General features: G+C 48.6%; 1 protein-coding gene across 15 annotated transcripts in view; it reads right to left on the bottom strand.

Annotated features, from left to right (window-relative positions):
* SNX29 (sorting nexin 29) overlaps nucleotides 1–16,955 on the bottom strand; it is a 304,758-nt gene that overhangs the window by 198,516 nt on the left and 89,287 nt on the right. For all 15 annotated transcript variants that reach the window (XR_014785563.1, XM_084818640.1, XM_084818628.1 and 12 more), the window contains one exon: nucleotides 6,086–6,192. Coding sequence is in view for 14 of the 15 variants with exons in the window: in XM_084818640.1 (XP_084674766.1) it covers nucleotides 6,086–6,192 (107 nt within the window). In the remaining variant the exon portion in view is untranslated. The remainder of the gene's footprint in view (nucleotides 1–6,085; nucleotides 6,193–16,955) is intronic.

The raw sequence follows: 16,955 nt of genomic DNA, 5'->3' as shown, positions 1-16,955 counted from the left end.
TTCCACCAGCAAAGAAAATGATAAGGGCTCAGACCCTAACTTTCCTTCCTGTTCACCCCACTAATTTCAGCTATGTGGAATAATCCTGTCATTCCATTTCTCATCTTTGATCATTGCCCTTTATGGTTGTTAAGTCTATTGCTTGAGACTCAAGCTGTCAAGGATGGGTTTGCAGAATGCTTGAAGAGTGAAAGATAAAAGACAGGTAATGCAGGCATAGTCGACCTTATCGCCTCACCTGTCCACCAAAAAGAGAACTTCTAATCAGCTCTTGATAAGTGGGCATGCACCATTTTCTCAGGTGCTAGGACCTCCCAGTGGAGCCACTGAAGTTTGAGAAAAGGAAAACGGCGGCCCCTCTGGAAGTGGCCATCTTAGGAAGACCATTTCCCATCACTTCAGGGTCAGGTCAGTCCTGACTGTACCTGGCCACTGTTCTGTGCAAGCCCTGTTAAGATCTTGAGCTGAAGTGGTCATTGTGATGAGACTGTTCCTAGCCATTGGCCATGTTGGCTGGGGGTGATAGGAGTTGGGGCAGTCCAACTGGAGGGCACCAGGCTGGAGAAGGCTACCCTACTGAAACTAAGCCTGTAACCAAGCTTGAAAGAATGGCACATTCTTCCTGTTTACCCTTACCTCCTCCACCACCACCATCCATCCTCAGTTTCCCCCATGTCAATTTTTAGATCGGGGTGAGCAATCTTCAGGTTTGTGGGATCAACATTTTTTTGTTGTTGTTATTGGAACCCACAGATCCACAAACATTTGCCTGGTGCACAACACACTGAATTAAAAAATTCTGAGCACAGGGATTTGTTTGGAGTACCAGGTCTCAATGGAACGTGCAGTCCTTCCATACAAAAATCCACTATGGTTCCACCACCACCACCACTACCACCATACTGCTCAGTTTTCATTTCACCAGTATAATTTCAGGCAGCAAGGGAGAGTAATTTTATTACTTGATATTGTTAAATAGTTGCCCATCTACTACAAATCTCCCAAAAACGTATCAGAAGACCCGAATCTAATTTTTGCCTACCCCATTTTAGATTGTAAGCTTCTTGGGACAGAGACTTGTCCTCCTGTACTTGGCAAAGCACCATGCAGATTGATGGCACTATATTAATAACAGACAACAATCCATCATAGCAGCCTGTGTCTTCCACTCAATAGAATGGAACCCTCTTTCTGGTTCCTACCACTACTAAAAAGTCACCCCAGGTTAAAAGGACACGGGACCAGCATGATTCAATGCATAAAATCTTTTGGAATCTCTCCTTCTCAACTCTGTTCTTTGAACCAAAAGAGAAGGGACCACATGGTTCCACCAGACTAGCTGGCTTCTGGCAGCCTACTCACAGTATGTCTCAGGGACATCTCAAGGATCAGCTCTGATTAAATGTATGCTTTAAAGCTCATGAACTTTCAACGTTTATACCATAAATAAAAGCACATCATGAATAGGGGCCTAAATGGTACACAACTGAAAAACGCAAGCAAAGCTGTATTCTGTTCTCTAATTAAGAGCGCTTTTACAGAATCACCCAATGTGTCAATGCCACCTCCCCGCTCCTCGGTTCCATTTCAGGAAATGATCATTACTAGCCAGAAGGAGATAATGCAAATAATAACAGTCCCTTTGGATATTGACACCTAAGCACAGACATTGTCTAGTAAACTGCAAACATCACATCCAACACAGCTGCTTTTCATTTTCTCTGTTAACTAAGCTCCGTCTGCCCACAATTCACTCAGGACAACCAATGCAAAGCTCTGGGTTACCATGAAAGTAAGTCCACCCGCAAACTAAAGAGGCTTTTATTTCCTCATCACCTTCTCCTTTGTAGGGTCTATTTTAAGCTTTTTTTGAAATGCGGGATGTAGAGGTACGGCTGTTTGACCACCCTCCACACCCACCTTGGACAAAGGTTTCCCTGTAAAAGGCTGAGCAGCGCTGGAGAGAGCAGGTTGCCTCATCTTGGCCACCACCAATACAGCCAAGGTCAGTTTAGGTCTCCACATCGGGCTTTCCTTTCCCAATAAGGTTGCTCCTTCTCGTTTGTCCTCCTTTCTGCAGAATGACCAGTGCTTGTTATATACCATGATGGGCAAGCCACAGCAGTTAACAACGCCTCTGGGACTAACCCTAGCTTGCAAGATCCATTCTGCACCACTCTTGCTGTAGCAGAAAAGGTTCACCTCCTGTCCAGGAACAGAGTTGGATGATGCTTCGTTTGCGAGTTTGTTGCAACCAAGCACTTGGAAAAGCCAGACCTGTCCCATGCCTGTTGATAATATGTATTCCAGATGTGCAAGGTACGTATCTGTCCAGATACGTACAAGGCATCATCTAGAAACCAAGGGTTTCTAGAAACCACAACTTCCAGGGATGACCCCCCCAGGGGGCCAAAATCATCAGCGTGCCACGGAAATTCAGTGCCAAAGCACTACAGAGTGCTGCAAGGGTTACATTTAAGTTTGTTTCCAAGCTAAAGGTAACCTTCTTGGTGCTCTTTAGTGGTTACAGAATGCCCAAAGGGCCAAGTTGAGCTTGCAAACAAGCTAAAAGTTGGCCATGCGGGGGCCGCACGTTGCCCACCCCTGATAAATACTAACAGCACACTCATTCTCAGGGTGAGAATCCTCACGCCACCAAAACAGCACCATCCAGGCACAAGAGGGAGGTATCGGCAGGGTTGGGTGAACCCCAAGGTTTGCAAAGTACTGAAAACTTCAGGAGAAAAAGAAAAGGAGGGGGCAAAACAGCCCAATGAGAACTGAGCCTCTTCAGCAACCACAGAACATTGAAAACACCTCAGAGATGGGTTGGAAAACTAAGGGGGGAGCAAAATTGAATGGAGTACCCTGGAAGAAGGCCTGGCTGGCACTCTGAACAGGAGCACTCCACACGGCAGTGTTTGCTGTAGGCTTCACTTCTCCAGACTGGCCCACAAACTCCTCACGTATTTGCAGCGGGGACAGAGGGATTCCCTCTGGAGCAGGGCTGGGCAGCTTGTGGCCCTCCAGACATTTTGGCCTACAACTCCCATCAGCCCTAGCCAGCATAGCCAATGGTGAGGGATCATGGGAGTTGCAGGCCAAAACATCTGGAGGGCCACAAGTTGCCCATCCCTGCTCTGGAGGAATCAAAACCACCTCCATCACATTCCTCCCGTTTGTCGCGTAACTTAGGGTGTGCTTTCAGTTCTGTCAAAAAGATTAGGTTTAAGACACTTGCCAGCTTCCTCCAGTGTCAGGGCTGTCCTAGCTATTCCAGTTCATAACCACAACACGTTCTTGCTCTTCCCCTCCTCCCACGTCTGTCCCACACTCTCCACCATTATCATGATTAACATTAGATAATGTGAACACACAAAAGCAAGATTACAGTATATGAACAAATACATTTTTTTCAGTCATTTACCCGTGACTGGTGTACATACATGAAATGATTTGACTGCTCATAAATATTCACAGCATTTCCAAAGATCCTGACTCTTTATAATATTTGATTTAACAAGCAAACATGCAAATTTCTCCCAAAGCAACTTATAAACAAAAATATTTGTTTACATTATCCGGACCTGTCTGCATTGTCAACATTGCCATAATTCTTGCTCACCAAGGTTTGGGAATTAAATCTGGGCTCCTGTCAAAACAATCACTCCCGGGATGCTATTGTTTATCCTCACTGATCCATCCAGGATGTTTAACAGTTGTGGGGGGTCCACAGTAGCTGCCTGGCTTGTTTCTAGCATTTTATCCCAAAACTGTTAGACATCACCTTACAATGCCACCAAATTGTGCATAAAACCAGCATACTGGGATATGACAAAGCCAAGCCCTTGAGTGTCTCTGAAATACTTCCCAGTTATAAATTATTATTATTTATTTGATTTATTAGCTGCCCATCTGGACGGCTACCCAGCCACTCTAGGTGGCATACAATACTAATAACTAATTCACATAATCAACCAAACAAAAAAAAACCCAACCCCCCCCCAAACCCCCCAACACTGCTCTAAAAAACCCTAACCCATCCCCAAATGCTGTCCCGAACAGACAGGTTTTTAAAGCCTGGCGGAAGCTCATCAAAGAGGGAGGATGGAGGTCACTAGGAAGGGAATTCCACAGAGTCAGGGCCACCACTGAAAAGGCCCTCTCCCTAGTCTTCACCAGCCAGGGCAGTGGTCTCCAAAGTGGGGTGCGTGTGCCCCAGGGGATGCGCAAGACAATCCAATGGCAGGCATGAGCCGCCTGATCATTGAGCAGCCTCCCGCTGCCCTGATGAGCTGCCATTGTGTGCAATGATGGCGGTGGCTGTGGCAGCAGGATGGGACGGGAGCCAAGAGGGAAGCTCCATGGCATTTCTCTCTCAGCTCCAGTCCTATCCTGCCTCTGCTACGGCCACCAAGAGCAATTGTGCCAGTCTCTACCAGGCACAGCAGAGGAAGGTGCAGTTACCTGCTCGGCCGTTGCACCAGAGCAGCTGCCATCCTGCCAAAGGAGAGCAAATTTGTTCCAAATTTGCCAACCTTTTCTGTGATGACAAGAGGCTATCAGTAGTATGCTACCTAGCAGTTATTTCTGAAAAAATAAACACAGTTAATCTGTGCCTTGGAGGTAAAGATGATGTTTTAACAATGAGTGAGGAAGTAAGTGCTTTTTGAAAGAAACTCATGCTGTGGAGAGAGTATTTTGAAAATGGATGTTTGGAAATGGTCCCATCAGTATGCAATTTTATTGCCGAAAACGATGTGTGTAACCTATAAAATCTCTCCTATCTGCACACTTTAAAAACCTGGAAATGGAATTTTCTAACCTGTTTAAAAATCTTCCAAATGAAGACTTCCAGTGGATTTTGAACCCATTTGTTAAAAATATAAAAATGCAACACCTTCCGATTAGTTTGCAAGAACAACTGATCGACATCAGGGAAGATGGGAGTTTGCTAGCTGAATTTGAACAAAAACCTTTGTATAACTGGTGGATGGATTGGAAAAAAAAGTATAACAATTTAGTAAGCACAGCCAACGACGCACTTCTTCCATTTTGACCTATGTATCTTTGAGAGGTATCTTTTCAGCTATGACAGCCATTAAAACCGAGTATCGAAATAAACTGAACTTCGAGCCAGACCTCTGAACTGCTGTAGCACAAAGTGTTAAACCACGATTTTCAAAAATAATGAAGCATCTTCGATCACATTGCTCTCACTAAAAATATTATTTTAGTTTTTTAGTGAGAGCAAAAAGGGTTTTTATACCGTTAATAAATACAATATATTATTTTTAAAATATTGTTTATTTCATCTTTATCACATCCTTGTTTAATTTCTATTTTTGTGTATATTTTATAATGTACATAATATATTAATACAGTAGTACATATCTATCATTTATAAAGAAATGTACATATATTGGGGGTGCGTGCTCAAAATGTGTTTACTGATAGGGGTGCATGATCAAAAAAGTTTGGAGACCACTGACTTAGGGTGCATTCTTAGGCATGTTTAGACAGAAAAACGTTATACAACTCCCAGCACTGCCCAGCCAGCTTAGGTGGCTGGGGAACACTTGGAGTTGTAGGACTTCTATCTGTCTAAACACACACAGGAATGCACCTTTAGTGACTAACTTAAGGCCCACTGATTTCATTGGGTCTACTCTAAATATGACCAAGTCTGGATCCAACCCAGTAAATCTGATATTTTCACCTACCGAAGATCAAATGTAAACAAGAACTTAAAAACCTTGTATGCCTCCATGTCTAATGTCATAACTGTTTTGCAAAAAACAAACAAAAACCACACACTAAAGTTTCTCTCTTTTGTATATTACAAAACAAAAAGTTTAAGAGCAGCTTTTTGAATCTTAGCAATATTTGGAGGGGAAGGAATTTCAGAAGCTAAATCTAGAAAACATAATCAATCATTTCTAAAATAGTTAAATCTTGACCTTCAAAATAAGGTAGCATTAAAGGGCTATTACACATTAGGACAAGATTGTAAGATTTCTTTCAGTTTCCACAGAAAAGGTATTATTCTAACTCTTTACTTTTTTATAGAGTAAAACATTCTTACCTCAATCAGCTTTCTTTCATAAGAGTTTGCTAGTTCTTCATTATTTTCTACTTGTTTTTGCTCAGGAACGGTAAATTCACTCTCCGCATTCCAAAGATTTGGCAAAACTGAAAAAAAATGCACAGGACTGACTTAAAACAGAGATTCATTTGGCTAGAAACCAAGTTCTTCCAATACAATTCTTTAAAAATCCACCCTACAATCTTTACATCAGAGAACACAATGCAAAACTGTAATACTGAATTCAATGTCAATATTTTTTTTAAATCCTTCCTAGTGTTTTCTAGCATTATCCAACAAAGAGATGAGGAACCTGTAGCCCTCCAGATGTTCTTGGATTACACTTCCCATAATTTCTGACCATTGCTCATGCTGGCTGGGGCTGATGGGAGTTGGAGTCAGCACTCAGAGAAGAGGCTGCATTTCCAAGGCTTTAATTCCATTTACCATAATGAGGCATACGGATGCAAATTGCTAGAGATTCACAGATAGAGATGGCGGAGAATTCTGCCACGGACCCCAATGAGGCCAGATTCTAAAGAATTCTAACCTGGAGATTACCAGAGCATAGATACTGAAACCAGGTTATTCTAAAGAATCTGGCCTCATTAGGGTCAGTGGCAGAATTCTCTGGAGTCTGTGGAGAATTCTCTGGAGTCCCTGGAGTCCTCCGGAGTCCTCCCTCCGGACCCATGAGGAGCCAGATCCTCCTCGCGGTGACTCCGCAGAGCCGCCGGCCGGCTCCGCAGCACCAGCGATACAGCCGCCATTGGCATGCCATGTCACTGGCTGAGGCTGACTCCGGACACAAATGGCGTCCACTACGCCATTTGCTGCCGTAAAGCTCTTAGATTAAGCTAAATGCAGCCATAAATGGGTGCATTTAACTTCAACTAAGGGCTTTACGGCTGCATATGGCATCTGCTACGCCATTTGCATCTGTGGTTTTTCACGCGATAGGCTAGCCTATTCACTATCACTCACAGGGATGTGTGAAGGGAGGGCCTCTCCATCCAGCTGTGCCTCTGAAGCCTGGGAAAGTTCCTCCCCCACGTGTTGCAGCTCTTCCTCAGAATCTGAACTGCTCCGGCACGCTATATGCTCAGAGGCAACCCTGACACACAGGTTCCCTGTCTCTGATTCAACCTTGCTCAGTCCTTGGCTCTTCTGAAAAACAGTACATCCAAGGTACCTACAGGTGGTTTTCCTGAATGTCTTATCCCTGTCCAGAGGTGTCTCGAAACAGCCTCCACCTTCGCAACTGCCATCCGGAAAAAAGAGCAAGCTTTCTCGATCTCGGAAATAGCAATCTCCCTCTCCAAGGTGGAACAAGAGCCCAGGAAGCTTTTTACTTTCTGAAAATTCCCAAGATGTCAAAGGCATCTGTGTGGATACCAAAGAACATATCCTGGGTGACCCACATGTACGCATCCTCAGGGGTGCAACATCAGAAGAGCCCTGCTGGATCAGACCCAGGGTCCATCTAGTCCAGCATTCTGCTCACACAGTGGCCAACCAGCTGCCCACGGGAAACCCACACGCAGGACAGGAGTGCAACAGCACCCTCCCGCCCATGCTCCCCAGCTACTGGTGAAGTATGCATCAGAGCATAGTCTGAAGGCACAGGATGAAGTAACCTTGCTGAAACTAAGCAGACATGGGTCTGGCTCAGTGCTGGGACTGCGAATTCTATGCATACCACCTAAAGTTCTGTAAAAGAAGGGTGGCATATAAATAATAATCATCAGCTTCATTCTCATCCATTATTCTTTATTAATTACAGAAGTTTTAAATCTTTAATGACAGAAGTTTTAAATCTTCAATGAGCTTCCGCCGTGCATTAAAAACGTGGTTGTTCAGGCAAGCATTTGGGGTGGGTTAGGGTATTTCAGAAAATGTTTTTATTGTAGAATTTTATTGTTTTAAACTGTTTTATTATATGCTGTACATCGCCCAGAGGGGCTGGGTGACCAGCCAGATGGGCGATTAATAAATTTAATAAATAAATAAATAAATGCCCTAACCCTGGTGCCAGCTTGTCTGGCTGAAAGGGGGGGCTATTGCGGGCAGGTGGGGTGAGAGGACGTAGGGGCCCCTCATTGGTGCACCCCAGTGGCACCACCATGCAAGGAGGGGCAGGCTGAGTTGCCTTAAATTCAGCCCCCCTCCCAATCTCAGCTCTCTGGCTCAACGCAGCTAGAGAGATCCTCCTGGAAGTGATGAGGGACACCTGCCTGCTGGAGACCTCTTCATCGTTCCCAGCCACTTGGACTCGGCGCGCAGCCAGCGCACCCGATCTGTTGCGCTTCTCTTCCCGCCAGCGCTTGCCGCGGCTCCAGGGTCGCCGGCGCTGGCTATGCCTCTGGGGGTGCCGGCGCTCGCGGCGGTGGCGCACGCGCCCCCCGCCTCTCTGCTCACCGGTGGGTGCGGCTCCTGTCGGCGGGCGCTTGCGCACACCCCCTCCTCGCCCCTCGGATCGCCGATGGCCGTGGCGGGCGGTCCTGCTGTTCAGCGGCAGCGGCGGCGCTCACTGCTGCAGGGCGGCGGCGATCCCAGCGGCCGACGCAGCACCTTCCTCATTCGCCGTTTGCTTGGCAGCCCACAGCTCCCCGGAGCGTATCTTTGCCCAGGGCTGCGTGGGCTCACTCCGCCGGGTATTCGCGCCCCGGCTGGCGCTCTCTCTTCAACACCCGGCCAGGCCTTCACTCCACCGTCTAGGGAGATTCTCTCCCAGGCCGCTCGGCCTCCGCTTTGAACCTCTGGCCCACAGATCCCTTGAGGGCTGGAGGTGCTGCCTCTGTTGGCCCAGGGGCCCAGTAGAGTAGCCCTCACGGGGATCTCCTGCAGTGGGTTCAGGCCCTTGCCAGGTTTACTTCTCTAGGGCTGACCTGTGTAGTGGTTTGAGTGTTGCGCTGGGACCAGGGATCCTGGTCCCTGCGTCTTCATTTCCTACTGCTGTGCCAAGCTCATCTGGTGGCGAGCGCCAACCCCTAACTCACCTCTGCTACATCATGCCCCCCAAGAAGGGACAGGGTGGAAAGAAAGGGAAGGGTAGGGCCCCGCCTCCCCTCTCCAAGAGGCCGCTACCAAGGCCCAATTCCGAGTCTGAGGAGGAAGCAGACCCAGTACTGGCATCAATTCTTGCTCGCCTGGAAGCTGCTGAGCATTCCTTGGGGATCCCTCCCCCTCCCCCGGCCAGGCCTAAGAAAACTATGGCGGTCCAACCCAAAGGAACGCGACAGCAGACCCAACGCTCGCTACTACTTTCTATTTCAGCTCGTCTGGACGCCGTTGAAGCTTCCACCTCCTCTTCGCCGGCTCTTCTTGATAGCACACCGCCCCCAGAGGAGCTCCTCCCTTCCCCAGCCTCCTCTTCCCCGAGGACACAAGCAACAACATCCGGTTTTCTGGTCGGGGATCAGAACACGGCCACACTGGGTTCAGGTGAGACTGCCTTGGCACCTCAATTCACCTGGCCGGGCATGGGGCATGTCAACTCCTGGGGTTGGATGCCTTGGTTTACCCCTCAGGGCTGGCCATTCCCCCCTCTCCCACTACCTCCAGTCACTCCAGCCCCCGCAGCCGGTACTCCTCAGCCCATCGCTCCGGTCTCAATTCCCAGTTCAACTGCACAAGTAACCAACCCCCCTATTTCAGTGGGGCTTGGCGCCTCATCCCTCTTGCTGGCGTCTGCAGGAGACGCCTCCCTTACACCCATGCCACCACTCCAGTCCCAGCCACTTAACTTTGTTTGTGCCAGCGTTTGGCAGGGACCCGCCGGATCGGTTCAGGACCCCTTGCCCCCCCGCCACCCCCTCTACCAGGGGTTTTCATGTGCTAACCTTGGAAGGGGAGCCATGCCCAAGGGTGCTACTTCTTCCCCTACTGGCTTCCACCTTTCTGGAAGCTTTTCCACCTTCTTCCCCTTATTGACCGTTGCCACCAGGGAAAAGATTTTGCGGGGAGAATTTATAGATGTCTTCTCCCTGCTCTTTCGGGAGCCCGAGGCCAATGACAAGGATAAGAACCACGATAAGGAACCTGACTGGAGTAAGGGTCGTAAGGTGCCATGCACCTGGGCAAACTGGTTACCAGGTTTCTTAATTTATGCTGGCATCCTCCATCAGAGATTCCCTGAGAGGGGTTGAGTCCTCACCAAGTATATGGACAATATCCAGAGCTTACACTGAATATGAAGGGACCGCATGGCTGGCCTATGATGAGGCCTTCTGCCGGAGAGCCGCCATTGACCCTTCCATGCACTGGGATCTGAAGGACCAGGACCTTTGGCTCCAATTTATGACCCCTTCCAGGCCAGGCTTCGGCAACAGATCCAACAGCGGCCACATTCTCGCCAAGCTATTGCCCGCAATGGCCTCTAGGCCTATTGCGGGTCCAGGGGTTCAACACCGCTGGCTGTGCTGGGAGTTCAGCTCCAAGTGTTCCTGCTCCCGAAACCCATGCCGCTTCCATCATGAATGCTCCCTTTGCGGCGGTCAGCACTCCTGCACCTCCTGCCCAAGGGCCAGAGGTTGGAGGGGTCCCCCAAAGGAAGGCCATGGCAGCAGAAAACAGGGCAGTGGGCATCAACCCCCTCCCAAAGGGCCCCAGCCCAGTTAAGATCCTTCCTCTCCTTCAACTTTTAGGGCGTTACCTGAACCAGAGGGACGCGATCTACTTGGAACGCAGCTTCACAGTGGGTTTTAGGATTCCCTTCAAGGGTCCGTGTAGGCTGTGTTTGACTGGTAATCACTGATCTGTCCTTGTCATGCAGCGCTTGATTCAAGATAAAATCAACAAGGAAGTTCTTGCAGGACGAGTCATCAGCCCCTTTTCCACGCCCCCAATACCCAACCTTCGGATATCCCCTTTGGGAATAGTCCCCAAGAAATCTCCCGGAGAGTTCAGGTTAATTCATGACCTCTCCTTCCCCAAGGGCCGGTCTGTTAATGATGAGATCCTGAATTATCTATGTTCTGTGCGTTACACCTCCTTTGATAAGGCGGTGGCCATGATACGGGACCTTGGCCGTAGGGCATTGATGGGCAAGTATGATATCAAATCCGCCTTTTGCATTTTGCCTATCAATCCCGTGGACTTTGATTTGCTGGGATTCTGCTTCCAGGACAAATTTTACATCGACCGCACCCTCCCCATGGGATGCTCCATCTCTTGTGCCATGTTCGAGATGTTCAGTACCTTTCAGTACGTAAGGGATAGGACAGGCTCTGGAAACGTGATTCATTATTTAGATGACTTCCTGTTTGCTGGACCTGGGGGCGGCAGTCAATGCTCTGACTTAATCAGTGCATCCGTATCCCTTTCCTCGGACCTAGGCATCCCTTTGGCACACGAGAAGACAGAGGGCCCATCTGTTACTTTGACATTCTTAGGGATCGAACGGGATACCCTCACACAATGTTCTTGCCTCCCTCAGGACAAACTGCTGGTCCTTAGGGGTAAGCTCCAGACCATCCTGCAACTTCGTAAAGTCTCCCTCAGAGTTCTGCAAGAAGTAGTGGGGCATCTGAACTTCGCTTGTAGGGTGGTGGCCCCCGGCCGCGCCTTCCTGTGACAGCTCTGCTGGGCAATGCGGGGTCTTCAACTCCTGCACCATCGCACCAGAGTCACCTCTGCCATGCGCATGGACCTGCAGGTATGGCTTAAATTCCTGAGGGATTTTAATGGCGTCTCCTTCTGGAGGCATGAATTGCTTCTTCGCGCCACCCTGCAGATTCATTCGGAAGCCGGTGGCACCTTCGGTTTCAGTCTAATATGGCAGGAGTGGTGGTGCCTTGGCCAATGGCCAGAAAGCTGGGCTGCCGCCAGTATTTGTCAGGACCTCACCTTCCTGGAATTCTTCCCCGTTTACGTGGCAGTGCACATTTGAGCCGACCTGATGGCCAATTCCGTCGCCCCCTTTTGGTGCGACAACATGGCCGTGGTGCATGTCATTAATACATTGTCCTCCAGAAACCAGAGGGTCATGGTTTTGGTTAGAGCATTTACCCTCCAAAGCCTACGCCACAACATTTGGTTCTGCGCCCGCCATGTACCGGGTCTGGGGAACCCAACTGGCGATGCTTTGTCACGAAACTAGATCGACAGGTTCCGTGTATTAGCCCCGTGGGCACGTCCGCTACCAGACCCCATGCCAGCCGGATTATGGGAGATTGGCGTTCTCAAGTCGAACACGCTATCCTGAATTCTATAGCCCCCAGCACTAGAGCCGCCTACGAGAGAGCAGGTAGGGAGTTTCACGCCTTCAGGAGCAGACTTCAGTTACAGGACTCTTGGCCCTTACCTGTGGACCACTTGTTACAATTCTGCGTACATCTGCGTAACAAGGGGCTATATGCTAGGACCATTACTGGGAGGCTTGCTGCTTTGGCCTTCTGGGCCAAAGTGCGAGGAGTTGAGGACTCCACCTCGGATTTCCGAGGTAGGTGGGCGGTTCAAGGTTGGGCTCAGATGTCAACTGCCCCGCCAGATTCCAGGCGCCCCTTGTCTCCGGTTATCCTTCTAGGGCTTCGGGGACTGTGGCCCTCCATTTGTTCTTCTCCATACGAAGCCTCCCTATTCCATGCTGCAGCTTTAACAGCCTTCTTTGGGGCCCTTAGGATTTTGGAACTGGTCTGGGCTTCCAAATCTGACCCAGCCGAGAGGGTCTTAAGGTACTCCAATGTGCAGATCCATCCCAACCTGATCCACCTCCGTATTTGACGGTCAAAGACTGATCAGTCTGGCAAGGGAGCGTTGGTGGCCCTCAGCCGGGCCCAGGCTGAGGAGTTATGCCCAGTCAGGGCCATGCAGGTTTTTCTGGGACACCGCGGGGCGAGTGAGGGTCCCCTATTCTGCCATAATGACGGTTCACCACTGACAAAGTTCCAATTCTGGGCAGTCACTAAGTTGGCCTTACCCATTCTGGGTTTGGGTCAATATCGTTTTGGGACCCACTCTTACCGCATTGGGGCGGCCTCTACAGCAGCTGCCGTAGGTTTTTCATCCAAGCACGTGATGGCTGTAGGGAGATGGCGCTCCAGGGCTTTCCGGTCCTACGTTCGCGATTTGCCTGATACTTCATAATGCTTTTCTTCCCCTTCCCCAATGTTTTATTCCTTAGATGGGATTCAACCTACGCCAGTATGGGTGCTGATTTGTGGGCACAGTATGGTGTTTTGGGCTGCTCGCAGAGCTTCTACGTCAGCCTTCGGAACCCGGCTGCAGTTTCCCCAACAGGTGGCGATACAGTGGCTTGGCCGGCAGGGTATGCAATGGGACTCACTCCTTCCCACCCTGTTTCATCAAGGTTTGGTCAGTTTCCCTCCACAGGTCCTGGTGCTGCACCTGGGAGGGAACAACCTGGACTGCAAGCTGGGAAAGGGCTTGGTCGAGCAGGCGTTGGTCGATTTGCAGATGATCCGACATTGTTGGCCGGGGGTGACCATATTGTGGTCCTCGATGCTCCCGAGAATCAAGTGGAGGGCGCAGAGTAATGCTGCCATGAAACAGACTCGGCGGAAGGTGAACAGAGAACTGGCACGGGGGCTGTCAGAACATGGCGATGGGTGCATCACCCACCAGGGAATTCTGTGGACAAGGAGGGAGCTTTACAGGCAGGACGGTGTCCACCTATCAGACGTAGGGAATGACATATTTTTGTCCGATCTGCAAAGGGGCCTGCGGGAAGTTCTTCTGCGCAGGTGGGGGGAGTTTCACAAGCAATAGGCTTGTGACTCCTGTGGCGGCTAGGATGGGCAAAACCTGAAAGAGATTAGGGATGGTGTGCATGCAGAGGCACCTTATGGTGACAGGTGACGCCTGAGGCCCCCCGAACGGGTTGTGTGGCTCGGCGGGGGGATAAGGGTTGCCTGGGAGACCAACCCTCCTCACTCACCCAGGTGTTGTGCAGCACCGAGTTGGGGGTGACACAGGAAGGTCTACCTCCCCTAGAAGGGGCAGTCCAGAGGGATGGCGAGATCACCGCCACCCCTCAGGCTGGGTGTGTTTTCGCCCAAGAAGTGCCAGCTAGCCGCTGACACAGTTAAATGCCCATCCTAGTTACCCCTTTGCAGGTATTTCAATAAATGTGGCCCAATTTTCATCCCAAGCTTGTTGTCTGCGTCTTCTTTAACCCATCTCCGTTTGCAATTTACAAACTGTTCCATGTCAAAAGATACTGGAGCAGTGTACAACAAATTAACACAAAATTCAAAATGTTACAGCAAAAGCAAAGAGATCAATAAAACAGCGGCTGGAATTTACTCATCATTCATAGATCACAGAATCATAGAATAGTAGGGCTGGAAGAGCCCTACAAGACCATCGAGTCCAACCCCCTGCTTAGTGCAGGAATCCAAGTCAGAGCATCCCTGACAGGTGGCTGTCCAGCCTCATCTTGGATGCCTCCAGTGTGGGAGAGCCCACTACCACCCTAGGTAATTGGTTCCATTGACGACATGCTTGCCTGTGGAAAAAAAGCCTTCAGCAAAAGCCGAAAACCAAGTAGTATGGGCGAGTGTCTGATCTCAGTTGGAAGGGCATTCCATAGGGTAGGAGGTAAAGGTCCTCTTGTGGCAGTTTCCAAGTAGGTCTCTGACCCATGGGAGACGACCAGGAGTATCTCTCCAGAAGTCCTCAGCGATCTATTAATTGCTTATCCAAACATCACAAGCATTCACACAACCATAGTAACTCTAAGCCTCATTGGTACTATAACACCCTGTTTACCTGGGAGACAGACTGTGATTTTATTTGTCTCCAGGCAATCATTGGCTTCCCATTGATTCCTGCAAATTATACTGCCACTTGGAACCCTTGAGCTTCCCACACATACCTGGCCACACAGTAACAGTAAAAACACTTGCTGTTTATCCTATTAAAAGAAGGTAACTCAGGTGGTGGTGGGGGGGACACCTAGGAAATCTTATCAAACCTCTTTTAAGCTTTCCTCAAAATTCTGACATACTTATCACTTTATGAAAACTCTGGAAGCAAGTCCTTCACCAAGACTTGGCAATGCACTGGTGAAGTTGTAGAAATTGCATGTAAATCTGAGTGACCTAATCTTCCTTCACTTCTAAGGGACAAGAATGCATATTTGCCTAGTTTGGACATGGATAACCTGGTTTTATGCTCTGGTAATCTCCAGGTTGGATTACTGCAATGCACTCTATGTGGGGCTGCCCTTGAAGACTGTTCAGAAGCTGCATAAGACCAATTCTGGCCCACTTGCATTGGCCGCCTTGATGCTTCCAGGCCCTATTCAAGGTGCTGGTTTTAACGTATAAAGCCTCACACGGCTCAGGACCGCAATACCTGACGGAATGCCTCTCTGGACATGAACCTACCCGGACACTACAATCAACATCTGGGGCCTTCCTCCGAGTGCCTCCTCCAAGGGAGGCTCGGAAAGTAGCAACAAAGGAGAGGGCCTTCTCTGTGGTGGCCCCCCAACTGAGCTCCTCACTGAGGCCTGCCTGGTGCCAACACTGTCATCTTTTCAGTGCCAGGTTAAGACTGTCCTCTACACCCAGGCATTTGATGGCATATGATAGGCACTTAATGGAACTTATGTCGGCTTGCCTTGAACAGGTCTGTTACTGAAACTGTGTACTGAAATTGGTTTCAGCTATTTGTTTTAAATGTTGTATCTTAAAAAATTAGACCACATTTTATTATAATGTTGTATTATAATGTGTATAATGTTGTAGCTTTTGTATTTATTTTTTATGAATTGTTGTGAATCACCCAGACAGCCTCAGCAATTGGGCAGTATAGAAATGAATTATTATTAATAATAATAGTTTCCATGCCCTACCACGGGGCTTAAAAATGTGTGGCCCTCCAGATGTTGTTGGACTGCAACTCTCATCAGCCTTAGGCTGCATATCCAATGGAGAGGGCATATGGGAGCTGGAGTCCGATAACATCCCAGAGGGCCACACATTCCCCGTCCCTCCCTACTGCAGCTAAAGCTGGATTCATGCCGACCCTGACTCACAGACTAAACATCCCCAGCAACTATACCGATGGCAGAGAAGTCCCAATATCCTGGAAAGTCTCTCCCAGCCCTGTTCTCAAAGAAGCCAGAAGGCTGACATATATGGCAATACTAAATAGTAGATTTTGCAGAGAGAGGGGAGAGAGATACTTTCTAATCTACACTTGAAGAATAGAGTTGAAGATGTCTAATAGCAACAGAGTAAAACCATACTTAATAAAAAAAAAACAGTAGAAGACATTTTTGCTATTATTTAACACATGCACACACAAAATGTCTGAACAAAGAGCAAGTACCTTAAGCCAAATGTTCAGTATTTGCCAAGAAACACAGCAAATACCCAAATTGCTTACAAGCCTCACAAGCCAATGAGGTCTGTGGGGGGGATCAAAGCCCCTGAATGGAGCTTTTGATCAGAACACTTCGTTTGGCCCAATAAAGCAAAGCATTAAAGTCTCCTGCTGAGCTCAGAACAACAGGGAATTCCTAATCACACAGGCTTTCTATTCCTAGTACTCACAGTAATAAAATCACATTTTCTGCACAATTCCCCAAAGCCTCATATTATACACGACCAAACATCACCAGCTTTGGGCTCCATCGCTGTTCACAATAAAGGGTTCCAATGTTTGAGCACATGACTGGAAACAAAGACCTGCATCTGAACTGGGAGTTTTTCAAAAAGTATTACTATCATCATCGCCATCACCACCACCATGGCTTATGCCTTCTATAGCACCATCCATGTACATGGCCATTTGCAGAGGACAAGACTTCAAATCTCTTGTACCGAGAAAATGACAATCCAGCACAGAGGAGATGGGAGAAAATGGTGGGAGATGGAAGCAGCGCCATACCGCTGTTCTC

The sequence above is a fragment of the Heloderma suspectum genome, chromosome 12 (genome assembly GCF_057233095.1).
Source record: "Heloderma suspectum isolate Gila_16-S chromosome 12, 16-S_ref, whole genome shotgun sequence".
Classification (NCBI taxonomy): Eukaryota; Metazoa; Chordata; class Lepidosauria; order Squamata; family Helodermatidae; genus Heloderma; species Heloderma suspectum.
The sequence above is the reverse complement of the archived record's forward strand: the minus strand, read 5'-3'. Positions and strand labels throughout refer to the sequence as shown.